Source organism: Salvelinus alpinus, chromosome 14, assembly GCF_045679555.1.
Source record: "Salvelinus alpinus chromosome 14, SLU_Salpinus.1, whole genome shotgun sequence".
Classification (NCBI taxonomy): Eukaryota; Metazoa; Chordata; class Actinopteri; order Salmoniformes; family Salmonidae; genus Salvelinus; species Salvelinus alpinus.
This window is the reverse complement of record NC_092099.1, coordinates 34,947,984-34,975,887: the sequence shown is the minus strand read 5'-3', so window position 1 is coordinate 34,975,887 and position 27,904 is coordinate 34,947,984. Positions and strand designations below refer to the sequence as shown.

Here is a 27,904-nt window from a genome sequence, read left to right as displayed (position 1 = left end):
ATATTTTTATGGTCTTATATTCTTTGAGAACGTTGCATAGAGGCAGATTATAATTAATTTGAATATTATATAATTTGTCTTAAATGCATATCAGTTTATGAATAAATTAGTTGTTTTGAATCCACTTTGAATCTGTTAGTGTTTATGTAAGTAGTAGTAGTCTAACTGATTTACATCTGGAAACCCCCTTTTGCCTTTGTGGCCTCTTACTTCAATCTCAGATAACAGGCCACAATTGTGTTCGAATAGTTTTCAGACCAGGAATCAATCAGTTTGCACATGAGAAATTGCCATTAGCTACTGTCTTTACTGACACAGAGGAGCAAGAGAAGAGAGCCCTGGCTGAACAGGCAGTGAAGATGGAGGCAGAGAAACAGCACCAGTTAAAGGAGGAGACCCAAGAGAGGGAGAGGGTTTATCAGGAGAGAGAATCAGTCAGCTAGAGGTACGTATGGATGCTGAAAATATGTCTGAAAACATGCCACAACTTTCACAAAATGTTATATCTAGGCCTAATGAATAAAGAATATAGCCTGATGTTCAGGTATTGAACTTAAACCAGATTTTTGTGAATGAGTAAAATATAGGTGATTTAGGGAGGTGGAAACAGTCTTTAAGAAGATGTAGCCTGCAAATCCATAACCATGATGTCTGTGTTGTTCTCCCTCTGTGATTCTAGGCTAAGATGGTCCAGGAGGCGAAGGAGAAGCCACAGGAGTTGGAGCGAGCGCTATATAGCAAGCTGCAGGAGCAGGATAAGCTGATGGCTAAGGGCTTCACAGAGAAAGGCAGCCATGAAGGAGGAGATACAGAGCCTGAGAGAGAAGTAGGCCAAGCGCGAGGAGAAGAGCAGTCTCGTAACTTCAGAGCCATAGCACAGGGTGTCATGGAGAGTGTCAGCAATGGCTTAGGTCACTACTTTAACTATAAGAAAGCCCGTGAGCAACGCAAGGCGATTGTGTTCAAGGAGCAGGTCAGATTCAATCTCAAATCAGGTGCGGTTGGCAATATCCCTGATAAGGAGCGCATGACACTCAAGCAAGACAAGATGGCCACGCCCAAACTCAAAACAGGAGCAGTTGGCAACTCTAAAGACACAACTCTGCCCAAAGTCAACACAGGTACAACTGGCAAAAGCCCTGGCTCAGAGGTCTAAAGGATTCACCAGAGATTGGTCAATGGTCCAGATCAGCGGCCACCCCTTTCTCCAGTCTCATCATTAACCAGAAGAGCCCAGTAAAACTACTAGGAAATAGTGCAACAGAAAGACTGCTGTGCAACAATAGTACAATGGGGCCAAACCAGCTGTGACTTCACAGACGTCAGTTCTTCAGTTTATAACCATTAATTTCTCATTCTGATATAATTGAATATTTAAAGGTTATTAGAGACCACTCTTAGAATTGTAGTTAAGATTTGTGCTTTGTTTTGTTCTTGGATGTAGGGTAAAATAAATTAGCTTACTGAACTTGTCTTGAAGTCAAATTTGGCTAGAATGGAACTGCTCATCTTCAATGCGCTTTTCACTTAAGGGTTGACCATTGTCATGTTTTGTGATTGTTGTTGAAATAAACCTCGCTTCTTCTCTATTTCCGGCGCCAGGAAGAAATGGCAGTAGTTTTACAGGCAGAAAAGAGCTTCTGGATATCAGGCAGAGATCACTCACCTCGGATTAGACAAAGATTTTTTCAACAACAAGCAAGACTCACATGATATTCTCCAAACACCCGGCAAGGCCAACATCCCAGTTATTCGCAAGAGGAAGCGACGCAGGTACAGAGGACGAAGAGCCGGATGCCTCGTCAGGACCCGCAGAAGGCGAGTAGGAAAGCTGCCGTTACCGTCAATATTACTCGCCAACGTGCAATCATTGAACAATAAATTAGATGAGGTACGATCACGAATAACCTACCAACGGGACATCAAAAACTGTAATATCCTATGTTTAACTGAATCGTGGCTTAATGACGACATGGATATTCAGCTAGCGGGATATACGCTGCACTGGCAGGATAGAACAGCACACTCGTAAGACGAGGGGGGGCGGTCTGTGCATATTTGTAAACAACAGCTGGTGCACGAAATCTAAGGAAGTCTCTAGATTTTGCTCGCCTGAAGTAGAGTATATTGTGATAAATTGCAGGCCACACTACTTGCCTAGAGAGTTCTCAGCTATACTTTTCATGGCTGTTTATTTACCACCACAAACAGAGGCTGGCACTAAGACCGCACTCAGCTGTATAAGGAAATAAGCAAACAGGAAACCACTCACCCAGAGGCGGCGCTCCAAGTGGCCGGAAACTTGAATGCAGGGAAACTTAAATCAGTTCTACCAAATCTCTATCAACATGTTAAATGTGCAACCAGAGGGAAAAAAATTCTAGGTCACCTGTACTCCACACACAGAGACGCGTACAAAGCTCTCCCTCGCCCTCCATTTCGTAAATCCGACCACAACTCTATCCTCCTGCTTACAAGCAAAAATTAAAGCAGGAAGCACCAGTGACTCAGTCTATAAAAAAAGTGGTCAGATGAAGCAGATGCTAAACTACGGGACTGTTTTGCTATCACAGACTGGAACATGTTCCGGGTTTCTTCCGATGACATTGAGGAATACACCACATCAGTCACTGGCTTTATCAATAAGTGCATCGAGGACGTCCCCCCCACAGTGACTGTACATACATACCCCAACCAGAAGCCATGGACTACAGGCAACATTCGCACTGAGCTAAAGGGTAGAGCTGCCGCTTTCAAGGTACGGGACTCTAACCCGGAAGCTTACAAGAAATCCCGCTATGCCCTGCGACGAACCATCAAACAGGCAAAACATCAATACAGGGCTAAGATTGAATCATACTACACCGGCTCCGTCGCTCGTCAGATGTGGAAGGGCTTGCAAACTATTACAGACTACAAAGAGAAGCACAGCCGCGAGCTGCCCAGTGACACGAGCCTACCAGATGAGATAAATCACTTCTACGCTCGCTTCGAGGCAAGCAACACTGAGGCATGCATGAGAGCATCAGCTGTTCCGGACGACTGTGTGATCGCGCTCTCCGTAGCCGACATGAGTAAGACCTTTAAACAGGTCAACATACACAAGGCTGCGGGGCCAGACGGATTACCAGGACGTGTGCTCCGGGCATGTGCTGACCAACTGGCAGGTGTCTTCACTGACATTTTCAACATTTCCCTGATTAAGTCTATAATACCAACATGTTTCAAGCAGACCACCATAGTCCCTGTGCCCAAGAACAAAGACAACCTGCCTAAATGACTGCAGAACCGTAGCACTCACGTCCGTAGCCATGAAGTGCTTTGAAAGGCTGGTAATGGCTCACATCAACACCATTATCCCAGAAACCCTAGACCCACTCCAATTTGCATACCGCCCAAACAGATCCACAGATGATGCAATCTCTATTGCACTCCACACTGCCCTTTCCCACCTGGAAAAAAGGAACACCTATGTGAGAATGCTATTCATTGACTACAGCTCAGCGTTCAACACCATAGTACCCTCAAAGCTCATCACGAAGCTAAGGAACTAGGGACTAAACACCTCCCTCTGCAACTGGATCCTGGACTTCCTGACGGGCCGCCCCCAGGTGGTGAGGGTAGGTAGCAACACTGGAGCTCCCCAGGGGTGCGTGCTCAGTCCCCTCCTGTACTCCCTGTTCACCCACGACTGCATGGCCAGGCACGACTCCAACACCATCATTAAGTTTGCAGACGACACAACAGTGGTAGGCCTGATCACCGCCAAGACAGCCTATAGGGAGAAGGTCAGAGACCTGGCCGGGTGGTGCCAGAATAACAACCTATCCCTCAACGTAACCAAGACTAAGGAGATGATTGTGGACTACAGGAAAAGGAGGACCGAGCACGCCCCCATTCTCATCGACGGGGCTGTAGTGGAGCAGGTTGAGAGCTTCAAATTCCTTGGTGTCCACATCAACAAACTAGAATGGTTCAAACACACCAAGACAGTCGTGAAGAGGGCACGACAAAGCCTATTCCCTCATGAAACTAAAAAGATTTGGCATGGGTCCTGAGATCCTCAAAAGGTTCTACAGCTGCACAATTGAGAGCATCCTGACCGGTTGCATCACTGCCTGGTACGGCAATTGCTCAGCCTCCGACCGCAAGGCACTTCAGAGGCCAGTGCGTACGGCCCAGTAAATGACTGGGGCAAAGCTGCCTGTCATCCAGGACTTCTACACCAGGCAGTGTCAGAGGAAGGCCCTAAAAATTGTCAAAGACCCCAGCCACCCCAGTCATAGACTGTTCTCTCTACTACCGCATGGCAAGCGGTACCGGAGTGCCAAGTATAGGACAAAAAGGTTTCTCGACAGTTTTTACCCCCAAGTTATAAGACTTCTGAACAGGTAACCAAATGCCAAATGGTTACCCGGACTATTTGCATTGTAACACATTTTACACTGCTGTTACTCTCTGTTTATCATATATGCATAGTCACTTTAACAATACATTCATGTACATACTACCTCAATTAGCCCGACCAATCAGTGCTCCCGCACATTGGCTAACCGGGCTATCTGCATTATGTCCCACCCACCACCCCCTCTTTTACACTACTGCTACTCTCTGTTCATCATATATGCATAGTCACTTTAACCATACATGTACATACTACCTCAATAAGCCTGACTAACCGGTGTCTGTATATAGCCTTGCTACTATTTTTTCAAATGTCTTTTTACTGTTGTTTTATTTCTTTACTTACCTACACACACACTTTTTTTTCTTCACACCATTGGTTAGAGCCTGTAAGTAAGCATTTCACTGTAAGGTCTACTACACCTGTTGTATTCAGCGTACGTGACAAATAAACTTTGATTTGATAGGGTTAAGGATAGGATGACGCTAAACTTGTTTTAGTAGAGATATTGATCAATGGGGAGAACTGATGAATTGAACACCACCAGCTGAATCTCTACATGGAAACATAAGCACAAACATTCACATCAAAAAGAGACATTGTGTCTTTCAATCCCCTCATATCAATTTAATCAAATACAAACATGAGTACATCAATAGCAGGACAACAAGAGGAACTGTAATTATGGAACGATATGAACACATCTCTACTCAGATGATCAGTACCCAGATGAGCTTTTGATCCAGGATTAGACATGCAGTAATGATATTCCTATAGGACTACTGATCTTCATTAGTCTGCTGCTCGCACATCAAGACCTGAGGGGAATGTCACAAAGCAGGATCAAGGACTTATCCACCTTACTTTGATAAACAGATCCGGCTTTGTGACAAACCCCCCCTGGAGTCACACACACAGTACCAGCCACCTGTGAGCATCATACTACACCACACAGAAGCACTAGCCTGGGAGCAAGACAATTCCTGTATTAACAACACTGTTGCCAATGACAAAACGCTGACAAAAGCAGAAAAACAGACTGGTATCCAGGCTACAAAACACACCTAATAATATTATCAAGTTATTTCAAATCCTAGGGCAGTCATTCAGATAATGTAAATCAGTCTTGCTGTATGAATCAGCATGGAACTCATACACATTTTTACTGCCAACAATGATAACAGATAGTTCTTTACTGTACAGAGGGCATTAAATGAGGAAACGATTAAGGATAGTATATTTATTTAATCCAGTGATTGACTACTACTGTAAATAGCATTAGAGCCTGATAGAGCCATTCTCCACCAGTAGATATGCATTAGCCTAGGCCCAAGATGTGTGGCTTCACTGATTATTAAAACATGCTAGTACTTGTGAAAAATGACAATGGGTAATTAGGTTTTATATCCCAAATATCAACATGCAGACAGATTGTTTTACAATAGTGGTTCTGTCTAAAAACAAATCCAAAAGCAAATCCAGTGCATGAACTTAACTTGAACTATATTATATCCATGATAACCCCTATCATAACCATCTATACCATTTGAAAATGACATTAACACGTGTGGTGTAGTAGGCTACATGAGAGATGTCTAGCTTTGAGGCAACAGTAACACACAGCAATAAATAAACTCATAACACAAATAAATTTGACACACAGCCACTAACATATCACCAGTCTGTTATACGTACACAATAGAAAAATCTAATCTTTTCAGCCTTCAACCATATGTCATTTGTAGATAATAACATATTGTAAGTGTATGCATTGGACAAAAAGTGCTTAGCTATGATTTTGTTATCTTAGAAATCAAACTGTAACAACTGAAGTGCAAAGAAACTAGAGACGACATGTGGTGAATAATGTTTTGGTCCACCACCGAAGTCCAAAGAGTAGTAGGTGACATTTCAATAATTCTACAATAGATTAAAAATAAATCATAAAAAGATTGGAATTAACTTGTTCTTTACGATTTATCATTTCAATTGGCAAGCCTAATCAAGAACTTCAGTTAGCATAGCAAATCAATATTAATTTGAAAAAAATACTAAAGAAAGAAATGTCTTTCTCCACATCTCCTACATCTGTGGTCGTCAACCGTTACCCGACAAAAAGATACCACATGTAGACTTGTTCACCAGTTGTGTGTATGTATGAATATAGGAGAGCCTATAAGCTATAGGTAACTGCCAAAGTAAATGGAAACAATAGAGTAAATGAGGGATACAAAGTATATTGAATGCAGGTGCTTCCACACAGATGTGGTTCCAGAGTTAATTAAGCAATTAACATCCCATCATGCTTAGGGTCATGTACAAAAATGCCCAATTGCCCAATTATTTTGGCTAGCATGGTTAGAAGAGATCTTATTTAATTTGAAAGGGGGGTCTCAAATGAGCATAGGGGGTTTAAACTGTGTGTCTCAGTCACCACATCTCAACCCAATTGAACACTTATGGGAGATTCTGAGACAGCCTTTTCCACCACCATCAAAACACCAAATTACAGATTTCCTGTGGAAGAATGGTGACACATCCCTCCAAAAGAGTTCCAGACACTTAGAATCTACACCAAGGAGCATTGAAGCTGTTCTGGCAGCTTGTTGCCCCAATGCCCTATTAAGACACTGTTGGTGTTCCATTATTTTGGCAGTTATCTGTAGGCTATGAACACTTGACACCTCAACTGAAACAGGGTCCACCTAGAAACAGGGCTATTCTAACCTCCACCCACTGCTTCTATGTACAGCAGCTAACAAGGAAAGAGCCAATCCAAACAGGATGAGTTATAAGAGGTCAACTTTGGGACCTTCTTGAGTTTCGTGATTATATTAGAGTATTCCATCTTGCTACTATACATACTCCAGGTTACATATCTCACTGATATTCATATAACAAACCCAGTACATTTTTTTTATGTTATTTTAACAATTGGTTCATAAACTACTTTTTTCATGCTTTCTGTTTGCCATAGTGAGAGCTTCAATATGATAAGAGGAAGGCACTTAAATATAATCTTTATATTTGCCTGTCTACCTGTATTTGTTGTTCAGCAGGTAGCCTACACGGAGTTCCTTTTACTATGGACCCATTGTTATAAATATAATAAACCAAAGAATATAGGGAATTATGTATGCACAATAACATTTTAGTTGAAGTTCAAAATGTTGTTCCAGAGTGACATACTGTAGGTAAGGGGGATCCATAAAACTAACAAAAAAATGCTCTTTCATAGTCCTGATACAGCACGCACACCTTTGTCCTCTTCAAGGTGTCTCTATTCCAAATCTGTCCATCCATATCGGGAGCCAGAGTACAGCTCTTCCTCAGCACATTTAGTCACCAAGAGGGACAAGGGCAGGCAATAAAGGCCTGGTGTTTCTGGGTTCTGTGGATGTTACTCAGCTATTGTTGTTGTTGTTCTTGTGGACATTACCACCTCCTCTCAGGATGACGGCCACCATGATGTAAGCTCTCACCTGATAGGTGGATGGAGCTCCATCAACAATGACCTTCAGGACACCACTGGAGTCATGTCCCAGAGCTGTAGACACAAACATAAAGGTGTATAAAAAAAACAATGCCTCCTTCATACGTGTATACGCACTGTCATTAAAAGGTCATTGTATCAATGCCTCCCATTCCTGTATTAGGCTGCATTTATACAGGCAAATCCGATTCTGATATTTTTCTCACTAATTGGTCTTCCATCAATCAGCTCAACTCTGAAAAATATCTGATGTGAAAAGATCTGCGATTGGTCAAAAGGCCAGTTAGTGGAAAAAAGATCAGAATTGGGCTGCCTATTTAAACGCTGCCTTAGAGACATAGTGTTTGTCTCACCTTGACAACCTTGTCTGCCCCAGAGGTCAGTAGCCAGCCCGTGGTAGGCTCGTAGTGCATGTAAACTATGCTGTGTTTGCTGTCATGGAATGTTGCCGTGGGCGCCCGGCTGTAAGACATGGGGATGGGGCAAAATAGTGTTATCACCATGGGAATTAAAGTATAGGATAATATGTGATGACCAGAGGATGATTTGAGGCTTTTTTGTGCGTGCATGTTACTCACTCCTCGTCCGTGATGGACTCGTGGCAGCTGTCACACACCCGCACCTCAAACTCGAAGCCCATGAGAGGGATGGTGGAGCGCTTGGCCGAGCACTTCCCACACACTGCCTGCCCACACTTCCTGCAGTGGTGCTGGGGAGAGGAGACAGGAGACACTGAGCCTTGGGTTCAGCCTACAGATAAGGCCAATGTGTATATATCTCACTTGCCCTCACTCATGTAGTCACAAACAGCGGAGGCCAGGTCTATGTTTCTGCATTTCACACTGCCATAGATGGGTTCACTGTAAAGTCTACACCTGTAGTATTCGGTGCATGTGACAAATACAATTTGGTTGTTTAGCAACAAAACTGACACGTGTAAGCAATTATGGGGCAAAACAGGCAAGGTTGGCCATTTTGTCTCCAATGTTTATTGAAAACATAAATACATTTGCACAATGAGCACTTGTCTCAACTACATCACATTTTGGCCATATTAGCCATATTAGCAGACAAGAGTACATCAGTCAAAACAAGACATGGTATCAAGAACAAGATAAAACGAGCTAAAACGAGCCATGATTCCCCACATGGCAGCTTCTGGCATTGTTGCGAGCTATCTAGCCATCCAGAATCACAACAAACTTCTGCCCCATTGAAGAGCGAGCATTGTTTGTGACCGAACCCATTTATACGAACAACATTAACTACGTTTTTCTCCTGCCCTCTTGTGGACAATATGTGAACTATATCCCACAGTGACAGTATGGTGCCCACTGTACCTGTCGCAGGCCGATTTTCTTACTGTCCCACATCTGTTTAAAGTTCCAGAAGAATGGCTGCTCACACTTCTGACACGAATCACTGTCCAGCCACTCTGGGGTCTGAGGGAACACAGACAGACAGGTTAAATACAGACTCTAAATACTACTCTAGTCAGCTTTTCCTTACTCAATCCTACCTTTAACTATCAGGAGTTTTAAAAGGAAACTAACCCAGATTCAGTGGTTAGGTATAACGTAAGTGAGAGAAAGAACCAGTCAGAGCCACAGGTAGTCTACACTGAACACTCATTTGCATTCAGTACATAACCATTCTGAATTTCATTCAGAGTTTGTCATTCTCTCTCTGTACGTGTTCGCATTTCAGGTATCCCTCCATGGTGACAGAAACAGCCAGACAAAGCACTCTGCCATACCATGCTGTCAATGACAGAGGTGACAATGCACTCACAGAGCTGTGACTGGCCCATATCTAGGGCTAGACAGATTCTACGGAAGAAAGGTGTGCTTATGTCTGAGTGACACAACCCGGCCCTGTGCTCCAGCTAATCCTATACACAGCCCTGCCCAACACTTAGGACTCACTGCAGATTTAACACCGTAGCACATTCATTCTCCTTCCCTCACCCGCTCTCTCCCTGAAAGTCCTATTGCATCCAAGTTGCTTAAGTCTGTGGGATGTGTGTGAACCTTCGTACCCTCTCTGGTGACAATATGTGTCAGGAACTCAACCTGTCTACTTCACACACACACACACACACACACACGTCTCACAGCCTTGAGGTTGTCTTCCTCCCTCCTTCTGCTCCATCCCTCTATCTTTATCAGTCCATCCCTCCCTCACCTCCTGTCTGGTCACGTCCATGTTCCAGATGACGATGCCCCCATCTGAGCTGCAGGAGATCAGCTGACGTGTGTGTGGCGCGTAGCATAGGCCCTGGACCTTCTCACTGCATTGTTAACACACACACACACACACACACACACACTTAAAGAGTATGTGGTACAGAAATACTGTAGATTCTCCCCACCACAGCAATGACATCCTTGGGTGTGACATGAGTCACTTTCCAACAACATAACTGAACGTGAAACATCCTGGAGTTATGGATAATGAAGCGCCCTAAAGGAGACTACTAAGGACATTTCAATAGTTTCTAAGACTGTATCATATTGATTAAAGGCTCAGTGCAGTCAAAAATGTGATTATCCTGTGGTTTTATACACATTTCCACACTATGAGGTTGGTATAATAATGTGAAAATGATGATAACGCCCTTTTTGTGTAAGAGCTGTTTGAAAAGACCGCCTGAAATGTCCACCTATTTTGGTGGGATGGATTTTGGCCTGCCTGGTGACATCACATCATTCATTAATAGACCAATAAGAAGTGTTCCAAACATCTGTCAATAACAGCTACTTTTCCCCCTTTCTCCTCCCCACTCAGACCACTTCGACAGTCCTAGCTAAATTCTTGCTTGATAAATTGCTCTTTGCTAAGAAGCTATTTTTGCTTCTTTTTGACCATTTTAATTGAAAACAAATCGCAGTAAGGTACTTCATTGTTACCCAGAAATGATTTGATATTGAGATAAAAACAGCTGCATTGGACCTTTAATATATTTAAGCAATAAGGCACAAGGGGGTGTGGTATATGGCCAATATACCACAGCTAAGGGCTGTTCTTATGCGCAACGCGGAGTGACTGGATACAGCCCTTAGCCGTGGTATATTGGGCATATACAACAAACCACCGAGGTACCTTATTGCTATTATAAACTGGTTACCAACGAAATTAGAACAGTAAAAATAAATGTCATAACCGTGGTATTCGGTCTGACATACCACAGCTGTCAGCCAATCAGAATTCAGGACTCGAACCACGCAGTTTATAATGGGGGTTTTAATACTACAATGGAGACTACATTTGAAGACTGTATTGAAGGACTCTGTTGAGGTTCAGTGTGTGAATCTTACTTGTGTCCCTGAAGTTCAATAGCGGTGCCTTTGCGTCCCCCGATGTCCCACATGATGATGGAGTGATCTGAGCTGCCGGAGAACAACACTCTCTGGACCGGGTCCCAACACAGAGCTGTCACATTGCCTAAAGACAGCAGAACACAAAACACACATTCCTCAGCTCATCACTGGATATTAAACTTGACCTGGTCAAGTGGAACAAAAACAAGAAACTAAAAGGCCTCAATTATTAGAAAGTGGACAAAAGTGACTCAGAGCAAATTCAAGTTGAAATTAACTAACCTCTCAATAATTGCCAAGTCTTTTGCTTTTAATGAACCACAATTCATCCATCTTGAGCCATGCTTGAGCACCCCCTTGTGTCTAATTCAAAGAGAAATATGTTCCAGTGCTTTTCACCAGCAGATATTTGCATAATGACAAACATGTGTAACCCCACTGATAACAGAGAGGCCTGGAATAGTGGTGCTGTCAGCAGCATTGTCAGTCACACGCTCTTCTGTCAATATAGGAAGTAGGAGATGTGAGTGCTAAAACAACTGACCCCAGATCAGAACAGAGGGTTTATAAATAGCTGTGAGGGTTGTCCTCTGGAGTATACAATGTCCCACACTACCTCTGTCACTGCGGCCAGGAGGGACGGTCAGTTAAGGTGAAAACATGGAAATAAAAAGTGGGTAGTAGACCGATTTATAAAATCTCCAAGGGTTTAAAATAGTATGTGTGTTTTCTTTCAAATATTTAGGGGCACTTTAAATAGGCTTCCTCTGCGTATTGGAACCAATGGAGGAGTCCCAACTGGTGGTGTTTCAAGGCTGGGGGAGGATGGGGTACTAGGGGGTAGAGAACGAGTGTTGTTTTGCAACACGGGGTGTAGTAGTAATACCTGTGTGTCCTTTGAAGGTGGTTACCAGACTACAGCTGTCCAGCTCCAGCTTGAGGATGGTCACCTGACCAGAGTAATCGCCCACAAAGGCGTGCCTCGTCTCCACGTCGAACCTGGGAGGGGCAGGGTCAAGGATGGCAATGATCGTGTGACTGAACTGTTTGCTTCTGAGCAACATCACGGATTTGCACACACTGTATTTATTCTATTCAATCAGTGTTCCCTGGTTGAAACCTACTCGTATCTGATCTGTATGTGGTTCATTCTATTCAGTGAAGGACTGACCGCCTTACACCTCTTAAATTTCCGACAAAAACAACCCACATCAGTAAAAACTTACAACCACAGTTAACTGTTCATTAGCTACAAAATCATATGTATTTAGTCTCTGTACTCAGAGACCTTTCAGTGAGAGGCCAGAATGATAAATAAAAGCAATCAAGAGAGAGAAAACAATAAGACAAATCTTCTCAGAACATAATCAAACTTCTCCTCCTGAAAAGGGTTGCTGTACTAATCTGATCCCAGGCCAACTCGGAACCGTGGTTGTTTATAAACATTTGCTGGATGACATAAAGAAAAAACACATTCCAAGTAGTTCCTTCATTTCAAGAATTTTGAATAACATATAATAAAAAATAAAATAAAAATTATTTCATCTTTATTTAACCAGTTAGGCCAGTTGAGAACAAGTTCTCATTTACAACAGCGACCGGGCAAAGATAAAGCAAAGCAGTGCAACCAAAACAACCAGAGTTACACATGGGATCATCAAACGTACAGTCAATAACACAACAGAAAAATCTATGTACAGTTTGTGCAAATGTAACAATGACTTCTCTGGGTTTGTAAAAAGGTATACAAAGCCAAAACAAACTAAATGGCTGCCATATGAATGTCAGGAAGAAATCAGATTTTTTTTGTTGTTGTTGTACTTAACATTGGAATTGTTTATCCCCGTCTATGAAGCATAAGTCAGTCTCAAGACCTCACAGAGCTAGTTGATATCGAGAGCCCACCGCAGTGGAGTGGACCCAAATCTTTTATCTTGCCATTACGGAAATCTCCCGAACCATTGCCGCATGGGCCGCATGACTGAAGGCTATCGTTAGCGTTCCCAATTAAGAAAAGCTACTGGGACGCTTACCTGGCTCCCTCTCTGGTCTACTGCATCGTAGGAGAAAGTGCAAGAGGGCCATATCCTCCCATAGCGCCTCAAATATATACTTGCTTGAGGTGAAGGACACAGTCAAGTGCGCTGTTACCACTTGAAATGTCTGTGGCTTTAGACTTCACACACAGGTAGTACTTGCTAAGATATTTGCTACATAGCAACTAGAGCTGGGAATTACATCACAATACTTAGGTGCAGATAGAATATGTATTGCGATTCTTATGATTCGATACTGAGATTTTATTGCGAATTTAATGTTCCAAACATATTTCTCACTATGTCTTCTGCAGAAAGACAAGAGAGCATGAGAAAACTAGTTTTGATCAGTCAGGGAAGTAAAATTACTGAAAACATGTTGGCTCAGTATTTAAAAAGATGGAGAACAAAAGCTATAGGATGAAAAATACTTGAGTTTTCTGTACAGCCTACTAGCGCTAGCTAATGCTACCTACAGTAGCATATTATTATTATTTTAAATCTTTATTTATTATTTTTTACAAATTGATACTTGGAATCAAATATCATCCAAAAATAATATTGCGATATGTAACTGTAGTGATTTTTTTACCCCATCACTAACAGCATGTGAATGGAATAGAATGAATAGAATAAAATAGAATAGAAAAATGTGGTTTGTAAAAGATGAAGGATACTGCAGTCCAGAGACCCAGGCGGTGGTGCGGTATAACCCCAGCCGTGTTCCACTCTCAGAGCAGTGCCAGGTGAGGTTCTTGTCCTGTCCTGTACTGAGGACCCACTCCATCTCCAACACAAACAGCACCACTGTCACTCTGCCCTGGTGGGCTGACACAGAACATACACACACAATGTCATGATAATAAACCAACAATACTGGTCATATACTGTACATAGTAAAAAAGTAGACAGATTGGGGTTCTTTGCATCCTTTGCATCCTTTAAAATGGATAAAAACAGACAAGATGTCAGTCATACAGTAGAACTGTTGGCAGCAAGCTCAATATTAGTACATTGCTTTTAGAAGCCTTGTAGCTAAAACCAACCAAAGCGCCATGAATAGAAGATAATCCATTATTTTGCCATGTTTCATCCCTTCCTGACATTGACCAGTCAGCTGAGTCACACAAAGAACACAGCCTGGGGCCACACTTCCCATCTCACCCTGATAGGTCTGTGCCGGGGTCATCTTGTTGTAGTCTTCTGACAGGATGAACTCCTGAAACACAGAAAGTATGTCACTCACTGGTTTCCCCAAGAGAAAGCACAGTATTTCTTTGATATGGACATACTTTTAGGTCAAAATTACACAACGCTTGAAATTACCTTCTGACTCAAAAGGAAGCACTTAGGTTTAGCAAAGTATATCCATGTTAGTTTTAGGCTATGAATCCCATACAGAAACCCAGGTCTACACCTCCTGTAGATAGACATATTTAGTATCCCTGTGTTGATTGATCCACCTAACTGCTTAGCCAATCATGCGGAAGATTAGGTTACTCAGAGATGCAACTGGCAGTATTGGCAGTATTGATCAGTGCTGGTGTATGGAGAAGCAAAGAGTCAGTGCGAAAGAGCGAGATACAGTAGCTAGCTACTTAGTGGCCCGCTAAATGTTAAACATGAAATCATGACTTGAACCAACACAACCAGACCCCAATCTGGCCCTAGGGTACGTTTTTACACACGTTATGTGTATCAGGCTAGACTGGGGGATAAGGCTGGATGCTTGGTATAAAAGTATGACGCCCATCATGACTGTATCTTAGACAACAGAAACAGTCACTTACAGAGATGGTTCCATTCTCCATCCCCATAGACAGCCTCCTGGTCTCTGGGTTAAAGGACATACAGGAGCAAGAATCTAGGAAGAGAAAGGAAATAAAGTAAGAAAATGTCTGCAATCTATACAAGTGTGGGGTGTCTCCACTCTCCAGTGCCATTGCAATGTGCTTTGAGGGGAAAATCACTGACTGGGCTAGTGACTACATAATGGAATTTCAGTGTCTTGCACAACATGCAGAAAGAAAAAACAAGGGAAGTAGGGAACATGTCAAAATTAAGATGATTACTTGCAGTACACTTTAGGAAATGGAACTGAAGAGGGTGGTGATTTCCTGAATGACTTAAGACAGCCTTTCCAGACAGGCACATGCATAGGTTTATCTCTAGGAATCACAATTTGGAATGCATTTAAACTTAAGCCTGCCAGGCACAATGCACCAATTATTCATTAAAGGCCCAGTGCAGTCAAAAGTGATTTTCCTGTGTTTTATACATTTCCACACTATGGAGGTTGGAATAGCCTAATACTTTGAAATTGTGAACAATATGATAATGGTGAATTAGTGTAAGAGCTGTTTGAAAAGACTGTCTGAAATGTTAGCCTGTTTTGGTGGGATGGAGTTTGGCCTAGCTGGTGACTAGAGCTAGGACAATAAACCAAAAATGATTGACAACTTCCAAACTAAGCACTTACAGTGCATTCAGAAAGTATTCAGACCCTTTGACTTTTTCTACATTGTTAGTCTTACTCTCAAATGTATTTAATAAAATAAAAAATCCTCAACAATCTAACCCTAATGACAAAGCGAAAACAGGTTTGAAGAAATGCAAATAAAAATACAAATACCTTATTTACATCAGTATTCACAATCTATGCTATGCGATACGTAATTGAGCTCAGGTGCATCCTGCTCCCATATATCATCCTTGAGATGTTTCTACAACTTGATTAGAGTCCACCTGTGGTAAATTCAATTGATTGGACATTATTTGGAAAAGCACACACCAGTCTACATAAGGTCACACAGTTCATGTCAGAGCAAAAACCAAGCCATGAGGTCGAAGTAATTGTACGTAGAGCTCCGAGACAGGATTGTGTCGAGGCACAGATCTGGGGAAGTGTACCAAAACATTTCTGCAGCAATGAAGGTCCAAGAACATAGTGGCCTCCATTTCTAAATGGAAGAAGATGGCCACTCGGCCAAACTTAGCAATCAGGGGAGAAGGGTCTTGGTCAGGGAGGTGACCAAGAATCTGTGGAGATGGGAGAACCTTCCAGAAGGAAAACCATCTCTGCAGCACTCCACCAATCAGGCCTTTATGGTAGAGTGGCCAGATGGAAGCCACTCCTCAGTAAAAAGGCACATGACAGTCCGCTTGGAGTTTGCCAAAAGGTACCTAAAGGACACTCCATGAGAAACAAAATTCTCTGGTCTGATGACATAAAGATTGAAATCTTTGGCCTGAATGCCAATCGTCACATCTGGAGGAAACCTGGCACCATCCCTACGGTGAAGTATGGTGATGGCAGCATCATGCTGTGGGGATGTTTTTCAGCGGCAGGGAATGGGAGACTAGTCAGGATCGAGGGACAGACGAATGGCGCAAAGTACAGAGATCCTTGATGAAAACCTACTCCAGAGTACTTAGGACCTCAGACTGGGGTGAAGGTTCACCTTCCAACAGGACAATGACCCTAAACACACTACCAAGACAACGCAGGAGTGGCTTCAGGACAAGTCTCTGAATGTCCTTGAGTAGCCAAGCCAGAGCCTGGACTCGAAACCGATCAAACATCTCTAGAGAGACCTGAAAACAGCTGTGCAGTGACGCTCCCCATCCAATCTGACAGAGCTTGAGAGGATCTGCAGAGAAGAATGGAAGAAACTCCCGAAATACAGTTGAACCAAGCTTGTAGCGTCATACCCAAGAAGAGTCGACGCTGTAATCACTGCCAAAGGTGCTTTAACAAAGTACTGAGTAAATGGTCTGAATACTTATGTAAATGTGATTTCAGTTTATATGCAAAAAAAATGTAAGCGTTTTGCTTTGTCATTATGGGGTATTGTGTGTGGTTGATGTCAGGGGAAAAAACAATTTAATCCATTTTAGAATAAGGATGTAACGTAACAAAATGAGGAAAAAGTCAAGGGCTCTGAATACTTTCCGAATGCACTGTATCATGGACATTTTGCTGATATTGTTCATTAAGATAAATAACCCTACTAGAGATACAGTATGTGAAGCTCGAAATGAAATAAGTTAGCTAATATGGGTGATTGTTAATGGGACAATTGATAACTACTACGTTGAATGATGTAGCTAAGGGTAATATAAAAAATGTTTTAAAAAAAAACTGTTGCACATGGTATAAAGTTATTGTTAAATGTATCAGTGATATTCAGTCAATTTAACTTGATATGGATTTTTGTCCATATCGCCCAGCTCTACTGGTGACATCCCCAAGCAGTACATTAGTTAATAGACCAATAAGAGTGTTCCAAACCTCTGTCAATAACAGCTAGTTTTGTTCTCCTCACACTGACCACTCCCAGACAGTCAAGCAACATCTTTTGGATGAGAAGATGTTTTTTGACAATTTTAATTTAATCACAATAAGGTACTTAATTGTTACTCAGAAATTATTTGATAGAGATACAAATGGCTGCGTTGGACCTTAAAACATTGGGTCAAGCTGAAATAGACTAAATGGTTGTTTACCTCATTCAAACTGGAACAGACGTTAAAACTACACAGGCAGAAGAGCTGTTCACAAAATGAGGCCAATGGAGCATTTTGTAGCATTTTGCTACACCAGCGATAACATCTGCAAAATATGTGTACGCGACCAATCATTTTTTTATAAGTAGAGCAAATCCATGCCAGAGTAGCCCTAAGATATTTTGGTATGTCAGATTGTTCTAGCAATTATCACATAGAAACTTTACTGGTAGGAAGTATGATTAACATGGTTTTTACATTTGTAGCACAAACCATTTTTGAGAAAATCATGATAAAAGTGGCCATAGAGTACCACAGTACGAGTCATAATACTCAAAACAGGGAATGGTTCCAATTGTTTTTCCACCATTCATTTTTTTTTCAAATGGGATTTTAGAAACACTTAAAATAAGGGCCGTGTTTCGTGTAGGCTTACCCTGGCGTGACGTTTTGATAACCGTGCAAATCTCTCTAGGACAAGGTGACTTATCAATATATTCGCTTGTAAATAACTACAAAAAATGAAACGCTAATTAGCTGCTAATGTGGCAATCATAAAGAACTACAAATACCATGGTGATCTGGACGAGACTGACAATCGAGGCAAAGGTAAGAATCTCTGGATTAACTATCTAATGTTAGCTAAATGTAGTAATGAATAATTTAGCAACATTTCTTTAAAATGGACAATTCTGTGAACTGTCTCGTGCAAGTTTTAAATTGACACAATACTTGTTTAGCAAAGGTTTCAGCTAGAGATGATGTGCAGTATCTCGCAGGGATTTGTGGTCTTGCATGATGTCTACTTTAATGCTAATTAGCATTTTCCAATATGAGAATAAATGGAGCCGAATATATTGTCCGAGAGAGATTTACATGGTTATCAAAAAATCACGCAAGGGCAAGCCTTCAGCCCTTAGTTTAAGTGTTTCTAAAAAATCCCCATGGGGAAATATGATTGAAACCATTTCTCAATTTGACCGCTAGGTTTAATGGGGGGGGGGGGGGGGGGGCTCTATTTTAGGTCCTTTTTAGACCCATACATGCCTCCTGTAAAACCCTATGATCCGTGATTGGTATATGATACAGACAACATCCTGGTGTCATTATACTCCTTATAGTGTGCTCTGAAATTTGGAGGTCTAGATTCTGAAATACATATTTTCACATTGATTTACTGAACAATGTAAATATCTCAAAACTACCCTTTTTGATTTTGCTTATTTTCTGACAAATTGTTTGGAACAATATACTGTAATGGGAATTTGAATGTTCGTGCTTTTCTTATAACTAATCTAGGTGTTCTATTCATGTGCTGTTCTATAAACCAATTTCTGTGTTCATGCAAGTGGCTGACTGTACAAATCCTCACTTATCAGTAGCTGCAATTTGGCAGTACGCCCAGACGTTGTTTTGAGAACAAACTAACGATATCTCAGTTTCAAGTTCTTAGCTTAGAGAGGAGAAGCCTTGTGAGGTGTTGGTTGGTCACATGAATGAAACAAAACGGTAATGATTAATGAATTATGCAAATATAACTTGTCTGTGTATAGCCGTATATCAGACAGCTGCTGGGTCTGCACAAAGAGGAGCTCCTGATTGACATGTGTACTTTGGTGCATTGAGTTGGTGGGAACCGCTCCTGCGCACTGACAATGAACAATGACTCATTCAAGATTGAATTTGAGTGTCCCTATGTGTAAGAATTTTTCCACAACAATACTCTTCAAACATATCAAATTTCCAGTGGGTTCTCTGTTACTTTACATTTTATACATAGAAATTAACCAATCACAATACTCTTTTAGGATTGCACATTCTGCATATCTCCAGCAGAGGGTTCTCTTTGAATCCATTTACTGTTGGTGGTGCTCATAAAATTGATCAGAACTTCAGAATTAGCAGAGAGCCCACTGGAAATGTTATGCACTTATAGAGTATATTGTTCCAAACAATACGTCTTAAAATTAACTAAATCAAAAAGGGTACTTTTGAGATATTCATGTTATGTTTAATAAATTAAATGTGAAGATTTGCATTTCAGAATCCAGACATACTCCATGTGTTAGAGCACACTATAAAGGAGTATAACGACACAAAGATGCGGTTTGTATCATGTACGGTTCACGGATCATAAAGTCTTACAGGAGGCATGTATAGGTCAAAAAAGGACCTAAAATGGATAAATGTCATCATGATTTCCCCCCAAAATTGTTTGGGATACAAATGTAAAAAACATATTAAACATACTTCCTCCCAATGAAGTTCTAACACAAGAATTGCCAGAACAATCTGAGATACCAAACATATTTTCCACTCCTGCTGGTGTGGAATCGCCCAGTAAGTCATGAGGTGATGACTCACCTGGCATTGTGTGGTAAACACTGGGCCAGTACTGGCCACTGTCTCTCTTCAGCCATATCCGGATCGTCCTGCGGGTCACATAAAGCCATTCTGGTTATGTATTGGTCGGGACTATCAAACTGCAGTAGGCACCACCATGTCAGAGAGGTATTGACTAAAATACAGTAGCATATAATAAACTTAGCAAAAAAATAAACTTCCCTTTATCAGGACCCTGCTTTCAAAGATAATTCGTAAAAATCCAAATAACTAAACAGATCTTCATTGTAAAGGGTTTAAACACGGTTTCCCATGCTTGTTAGTGTCATTAAGACACTAACAGCTTACAGACGGTAGGCAATTAAGGTCAAAGTTAGGACACTAAAGAGGCATTTCAACTGACTCTGAAAAACACCAAAACTAAGATGCCCAGGGTCCCCGCTCATCTGCATGAATGTGCCTTAGGCATGCTGCAAGGAGGGATGAGGACTGCAGATGTGGCCAGGGCAATAAATGGCAATGTCCGTACTATGAGACACCTAAGACAGCGCTACAGGGAGACAGGACGGACAGCTGATCGTCCTCGCAGTGGCAGACCACGTGTAACACCTGCACAAGATCGGTACATCCAAACATCACACCTGGGGGACAGGTACAGGATGGCAACAACTGCCCGAGTTACACCAGGAACGCACAATCCCTCCATCAGTGCTCAGACTGTCCGCAATAGGCTGAGAGAGGCTGGACTGAAGGCTTGTTGTAAGGCAGGTCCTCACCAGACATCACCGGCAACAACGTCGCCTATGGGCACAAACCCACCGTCACTGGACCAGACAGGGCTGGCAAAAAGTGCTCTTCACTGATGAGTTGCGGTTTTGTCTCACCAGGGGTGATGGTCGGATTTGCGTTTATCGTCGAAGGAATGAGCGTGGAGAGTCCATCATGGTCTGGGGCGGTGTGTCACAGAGTCATCGGAGTGAGCTTGTTGTCATTGGGGCAGCAGGTTAGCCTAGTGGTTAGAGCGTTCCAAGAGCTGACAAGGTACAAATCTGTCGTTCTGCCCCTGAACAGGCAGTTAACCCACTGTTCCTAGGCCAAAAATAAGAATTTGTTCTTAACTGACTTGCCCAGTTAAAAAATATACAGTGGGGAGAACAAGTATTTGATACACTGCCGATTTTGCAGGTTTTCCTACTTACAAAGCATGTAGAGGTCTGTAATTTTTATCATAGGTACACTTCAACTGTGAGAGACGGAATCTAAAACAAAAATCCAGAAAATCACATTGTATGATTTTTAAATAATTAATTTGCATTTTATTGCATGACATAAGTATTTGATCACCTACCAACCAGTAAGAATTCCGGCTCTCACAGACCTGTTAGTTTTTCTTTAAGAAGCCCTCCTGTTCTCCACTCATTACCTGTATTAACTGCACCTGTTTGAACTCGTTACCTGTATAAAAGACACCTGTCCACACACTCAATCAAACAGACTCCAACCTCTCCACAATGGCCAAGACCAGAGAGCTGTGTAAGGACATCAGGGATAAAATTGTAGACCTGCACAAGGCTGGGATGGGTTACAGGACAATAGGCAAGCAGCTTGGTGAGAAGGCAACAACTGTTGGCGCAATTATTAGAAAATAGAAGAAAATAGAAGAAGTTCAAGATGATGGTCAATCACCCTCGGTCTGGGGCTCCATGCAAGATCTCACCTCGTGGGGCATCAATGATCATGAGGAAGGTGAGGGATCAGCCCAGAACTACACGGCAGGACCTGGTCAATGACCTGAAGAGAGCTGGGACCACAGTCTCAAAGAAAACCATTAGTAACACACTACGCCGTCATGGATTAAAATCCTGCAGCGCACACAAGGTCCCCCTGCTCAAGCAGGCGCATGTCCAGGCCCGTCTGAAGTTTGCCAATGACCATCTGGATGATCCAGAGGAGGAATGGGAGAAGGTCATGTGGTCTGATGATTCAAAAATAGAGCTTTTTGGTCTAAACTCCACTCGCCGTGTTTGGAGGAAGAAGAAGGATGAGTACAACCCCAAGAACACCATCCCAACCGTGAAGCATGGAGGTGGAAACATCATTCTTTGGGGATGCTTTTCTGCAAAGGGGACAGGACGACTGCACCGTATTGAGGGGAGGATGGATGGGGCCATGTATTGCGAGATCTTAGCCAACAACCTCCTTCCCTCAGTAAGAGCATTGATGATGGGTCGTGGCTGGGTCTTCCAGCATGACAACGACCCGAAACACACAGCCAGGGCAACTAAGGAGTGGCTCCGTAAGAAGTATCTCAAGGTCCTGGAGTGGCCTAGCCAGTCTCCAGACCTGAACCCAATAGAAAATCTTTGGAGGGAGCTGAAAGTCCGTATTGCCCAGCGACAGCCCCGAAACCTGAAGGATCTGGAGAAGGTCTGTATGGAGGAGTGGGCCAAAATCCCTGCTGCAGTGTGTGCAAACCTGGTCAAGAACTACAGGAAACGTATGATCTCTGTAATTGCAAACAAAGGATTCTGTACCAAATATTAAGTTCTGCTTTTCTGATGTATCAAATACTTATGTCATGCAATAAAATGCTAATTAATTACTTAAAAATCATACAATGTGATTTTCGGGATTTTTGTTTTAGATTCCGTCTCTCACAGTTGAAGTGTACCTATGATAAAAATTACAGACCTCTACATGCTTTTTAAGTAGGAAAATCTGCAAAATCGGCAGTGTATCAAATACTTGTTCTCCCCACTGTATATATTTGCAGGCAATCTCATGTGGTACCATGTCAGAGAGTACCCTTCCTGCAGGCTCATCCTGACATGACCTTCCAGCATGACAATGCCACCAGCCATACTGCTCGTTCTGTGCGTGATTTCCCGCAAGACAGGAATGTCAGTGTTCTGCCATGGCCAGCGAAGAGCCCAAATATCAATCCCATTGAGCACGTCTGGGACCTGTTGGATCGGAGGGTGAAGGCTAGGCCCATTCCCCCCAGAATTGTCCAGGAACTTGCAGGTGCCTTGGTGGAAGAGTGGGGATCTCAAAGCAAGAACTGGCAAATCTGGTGCAGTCCATGAGGAGATGTACTGCAGTACTTTTCACACTTTTGATTTTGACCCCCTTTGTTCACATTCTATTTCTGTCAGTGTGGAACTTGTTCAGTTCATGTCTCAGTTGTTGAATCTTGTTATGTTCATACAAATACATGTTAAGTTTGCCGAAGTGACTTTTTCATAACAGGTTATGAGAACTGGCAAATCTGGTACTTCCGGCGCCGGAAAGAGATGGCTGCCTCGCTTCGCGTTCCTTGGAAAATATGCAGTATTTTGTTTTTTTACGTGTTATTTCTTACATCGGTACCCCGGGTAATCTTAGGTTTCATTACATACAGTCGGGAGGAACTACTGAATATACGATTAACGTCAACTCATCATCGTTCCTACCAGGAATATGACTTTCCCGAAACGGATCCAGTGTCTTGCCTTCCACACAATACAATGGATCTGATCCCAGCCGGCGACCCTGTGCGACGCCGAAAAAGGGGAAAACGTGGCGGTCTCGTGGTCAGGCTTCGGAGACGGGCACATCGCGCTCCACTCCCTAGCATACTACTCGCCAATGTCCAGTCTCTTGACAATAAGGTTGATGAAATCCGAGCACGGGTAGCATTCCAGAGAGACATCAGGGATTGCAACGTGCTCTGCTTCACGGAAACATGGCTAACTCAAGGGACGCTAACGGAGTCGGTGCAGCCAGCTGGTTTCTCCATGCATCGCGCCGACAGAAACAAACATCTTTCCGGTAAGAAGAGGGGCGGGGGGGTATGCCTTATGATTAACGAGAAGTGGTGTGATCATCATAACAACACACAAGAACTCAAGTCGTTCTGTTCACCTGATCTAGAACTCCTCACAATCAAATGTCGACCGCATTATCTACCAAGGGAATTCTCGTCAATCATAATCACAGCCGTATACATTCCCCCCCAAGCAGACACATCGATGGCCCTGAACGAACTTTATCTGACTCTTTGTAAACTGGAAACCACACACCCTGAGGCTGCATTCATCGTAGCTGGGGATTTTAACAAGGCTAATCTAAAAACAAAACTCCCTAAATTCTATCAGCATATCGATTGTGCTACCAGGGCTGGAAAAACACTAGACCATTGTTACACTAATTTCCGCGACGCTTATAAGGCCCTCCCCCGCCCCCCTTTCGGAAAAGCTGACCACGACTCCATTTTGTTGATTCCAGCCTACAAACAAAAACTCAAACAACAAGCTCCCGCGCTCAGGTCTGTTCAACGCTGGTCCGACCAATCTGAATCCACGCTTCAAGACTGCTTCGATCACGCAGATTGGAATATGTTCCGCATCGCGTCCAACAACAATATTGACGAATATGCTGATTCGGTGAGCGAGTTCATTAGGAAGTGCATTGACGATGTCGTACCCACAGCAACGATAAAAACATTCCCAAACCAGAAACCGTGGATTGACGGCAGCATTCGCGTGAAACTGAAAGCGCGAACCACTGCTTTTAACCAGGGCAAGGTGACCGGAAGCATGACCGAATACAAACAGTGTAGCTATTCTCTCCGCAAGGCAATCAAACAGGCCAAGTCTCAGTACAGAGACAAAATCGAGTCGAAATTCAACAGCTCAGACACAAGAGGTATGTGGCAGGGTCTACAGTCAATCACGGATTACAAAAAGAAAACCAGCCCCGTCGAGGACCAGGATGTCTTGCTCCCAGACAGGCTAAACAACTTTTTTGCCCGCTTTGAGGACAATACAGTGCCACTGACACGGCCCCCTACCAAAACCTGCGGGCTCTCCTTCACTGCAGCCGAGGTGAGTAAAACATTTAAACGTGTTAACCCTCGCAAGGCTGCAGGCCCAGACGGCATTCCCAGCCGCGTCCTCAGAGCATGCGCAGACCAGCTGGCTGGTGTGTTTACGGACATATTCAATCAATCCTTATCCCAGTCTGCTGTTCCCACATGCTTCAAGAGGGCCACCATTGTTCCTGTTCCCAAGAAAGCTAAGGTAACTGAGCTAAACGACTACCGCCCCGTAGCACTCACTTCCGTCATCATGAAGTGCTTTGAGAGACTAGTCAAGGACCATATCACCTCCACCCTACCGGACACCCTAGACCCACTCCAATTTGCTTACCGACCCAATAGGTCCACAGACGACGCAATCGCAACCACACTGCACACTGCCCTAACCCATCTGGACAAGAGGAATACCCATGTGAGAATGCTGTTCATCGATTACAGCTCAGCATTTAACACCATAGTACCCTCCAAACTCGTCATCAAGCTCGAGACCCTGGGTCTCGACCCCGCCCTGTGCAACTGGGTCCTGGACTTCCTGACGGGCCGCCCCCAGGTGGTGAGGGTAGGTAACAACATCTCCACCCCGCTGATCCTCAACACTGGGGCCCCACAAGGGTGCGTTCTGAGCCCTCTCCTGTACTCCCTGTTCACCCACGACTGCGTGGCCATGCACGCCTCCAACTCAATCATCAAGTTTGCGGATGACACTACAGTGGTAGGCTTGATTACCAACAACGACGAGACGGCCTACAGGGAGGAGGTGAGGGCCCTCGGAGTGTGGTGTCAGGAAAATAACCTCACACTCAACGTCAACAAAACAAAGGAGATGATTGTGGACTTCAGGAAACAGCAGAGGGAGCACCCCCCTATCCACATCGACGGGTCAGTAGTGGAGAAGGTGGAAAGTTTTAAGTTCCTCGGTGTACACATCACGGTCAAACTGAATTGGTCCACCCACACAGACAGCGTTGTGAAGAAGGCGCAGCAGCGCCTCTTCAACCTCAGGAGGCTGAAGAAATTCGGCTTGTCACCAAAAGCACTCACAAACTTCTACAGATGCACAATCGAGAGCATCCTGTCGGGCTGTATCACCGCCTGGTACGGCAACTGCTCCGCCCACAACCGTAAGGCTCTCCAGAGGGTAGTGAGGTCTGCAGAACGCATCACCAGGGGCAAACTACCTGCCCTCCAGGACACCTACACCACCCGATGTCACAGGAAGGCCATAAAGATCATCAAGGACAACAACCACCCAAGCCACTGCCTGTTCACCCCGCTATCATCCAGAAGGCGAGGTCAGTACAGGTGCATCAAAGCAGGGACCGAGAGACTGAAAAACAGCTTCTATCTCAAGGCCATCAGACTGTTAAACAGCCACCACTAACATTTAGCGGCCGCTGCCAACATACTGACTCAACTCCAGCCACTTTAAAAATGGGAATTGATGGAAATTATGTAAAAATGTACCACTAGCCACTTTAAGCAATGCCACTTAATACAATGTTTACATACCCTACATTACCCATCTCATATGTATATATACTGTACTCTATATCATCTACTGCATCTTGCCATCTTTATGCAATACATGTACCACTAGCCACTTTAAACTATGCCACTTTATGTTTACATACCCTACAGTACTCATCTCATATGTATATACCGTACTCTATACCATCTACTGCATCTGCCATGCCGTTCTGTACCACCACTCATCCATATATCTTTATGTACATATTCTTTATCCCTTACACTTGTGTGTGTGTAAGGTAGTAGTGTGGAATTGTTAGGTTAGTTTACTGTTGGTTATTACTGCATTGTCGGAACTAGAAGCACAAGCATTTCGCTACACTCGCATTAACATCTGCTAACCATGTGTATGTGACTAATAAAATTTGATTTGATTTGATTTGAACTTATGCAGCAGGTTAGAAGAGAGCGGAGGAACGCTCAACTCCGTTCGCGTATATCGAGGCGGAGTTGATTATCGATAACTGGTCGCGCGATTTGCTAGCAACAACATTGAGTCAGCACCTGTCAATACTTGTAAAAATGTGAAATCTGAAAATTATTGTACCTATGCTTGTGCTTGTCCTGTACAACTGTGGGGTTCATACTTTTAGCGAATAAAACCACCGACTCTTTCCTCATAAGTCGGTGGATATATTTGAAAAAAGTCATGACAAGTATAAATTTCAGAACCCCGTGGAAAGACCGCAATTGTAGGTACAGGCAGGCCTAACAGTTATCAGAATTTACATTTTTACAAGTATCGACTGATGGTGACGCATTGTTATTGTTAGCAAATGGCGCAACCAGTTATCAATACTCAACTCCGTCTCGATATACGCGAACGGAGTTGAGCGTTCCTCAGTTAGGATACTGAGGTTATGGTTTGATTTAGGGCTAGAGAAAATGCTCTCCTAACCTGCTACAAAAATGACTTCGTATCTTAGTGGCGTGAAAAGATGGTAATCAGTTTTAACGCCGGCCATGATGACGGTAACGAGTAGCGATAGGGAGCTTATAGTACCAGTACATGTTTGCGTTGCTATAAATAGTACACAATCTGTAATATTATATTTTACCTACTGTAGTCACATATTTGACATGGTCTCAAACATTATCATCCTACCTGTCCTCGGAGACGCTGATCACCCCGTCCTCCTTTGGAATTATGACCGCCGTGTTCACAACATCTTGGGAAGTCTCGATTTTGTTGAGCAGAACAGGAGTCCGAGTTTGCGGTTTGGGTTGTATTTCTGCCGCCATTCCGGAGGTATAGGCCTAGCTGCTTCGCTGGTTTTGGCTATCCGTAACATAACGCCCTAGTCGAGCCGCAGAAGTGTTTTGTAGCAGCACTTTGAACACAGCACACGGTGTGTTGTGACAGCCAAAGACGCTGCTAGTCATCTGACCACGGAGTTCTTCTTTGGGATTGGGTTG

At 43.2% G+C, this 27,904-nt stretch overlaps 1 protein-coding gene across 4 annotated transcripts; it reads right to left on the bottom strand.

Annotated features, from left to right (window-relative positions):
- Positions 1 to 5,007: 5,007 nt before the first annotated feature.
- Positions 5,008 to 27,876, bottom strand: LOC139538842 (WD repeat and FYVE domain-containing protein 2-like). 4 transcript variants are annotated; one of them, XM_071341329.1, is made up of 14 exons: positions 27,594 to 27,875; positions 20,125 to 20,192; positions 17,761 to 17,866; positions 17,546 to 17,609; positions 15,045 to 15,118; positions 14,419 to 14,473; positions 13,932 to 14,082; positions 12,105 to 12,217; positions 11,216 to 11,342; positions 10,083 to 10,188; positions 9,239 to 9,340; positions 8,477 to 8,607; positions 8,252 to 8,360; positions 5,008 to 7,952 (listed from the first exon to the last, which is right to left on the bottom strand). In XM_071341329.1, the coding sequence occupies exons 2-14, from the start codon at positions 20,178 to 20,180 to the stop codon at positions 7,923 to 7,925; spliced, it is 1,224 nt and encodes a 407-aa protein (XP_071197430.1). In that variant the 5' UTR covers positions 20,181 to 20,192; positions 27,594 to 27,875; the 3' UTR covers positions 5,008 to 7,922. The 4 variants fall into 4 exon arrangements, 3 of the variants coding, with proteins under 3 accessions (XP_071197430.1, XP_071197431.1, XP_071197432.1); XR_011667818.1 differs by lacking the exon at positions 10,083 to 10,188 and having other exon boundaries at positions 27,594 to 27,876; XM_071341330.1 differs by lacking the exons at positions 17,546 to 17,609; positions 17,761 to 17,866 and having other exon boundaries at positions 27,594 to 27,876.
- Between the last annotated feature and the right edge of the window lie 28 nt (positions 27,877 to 27,904).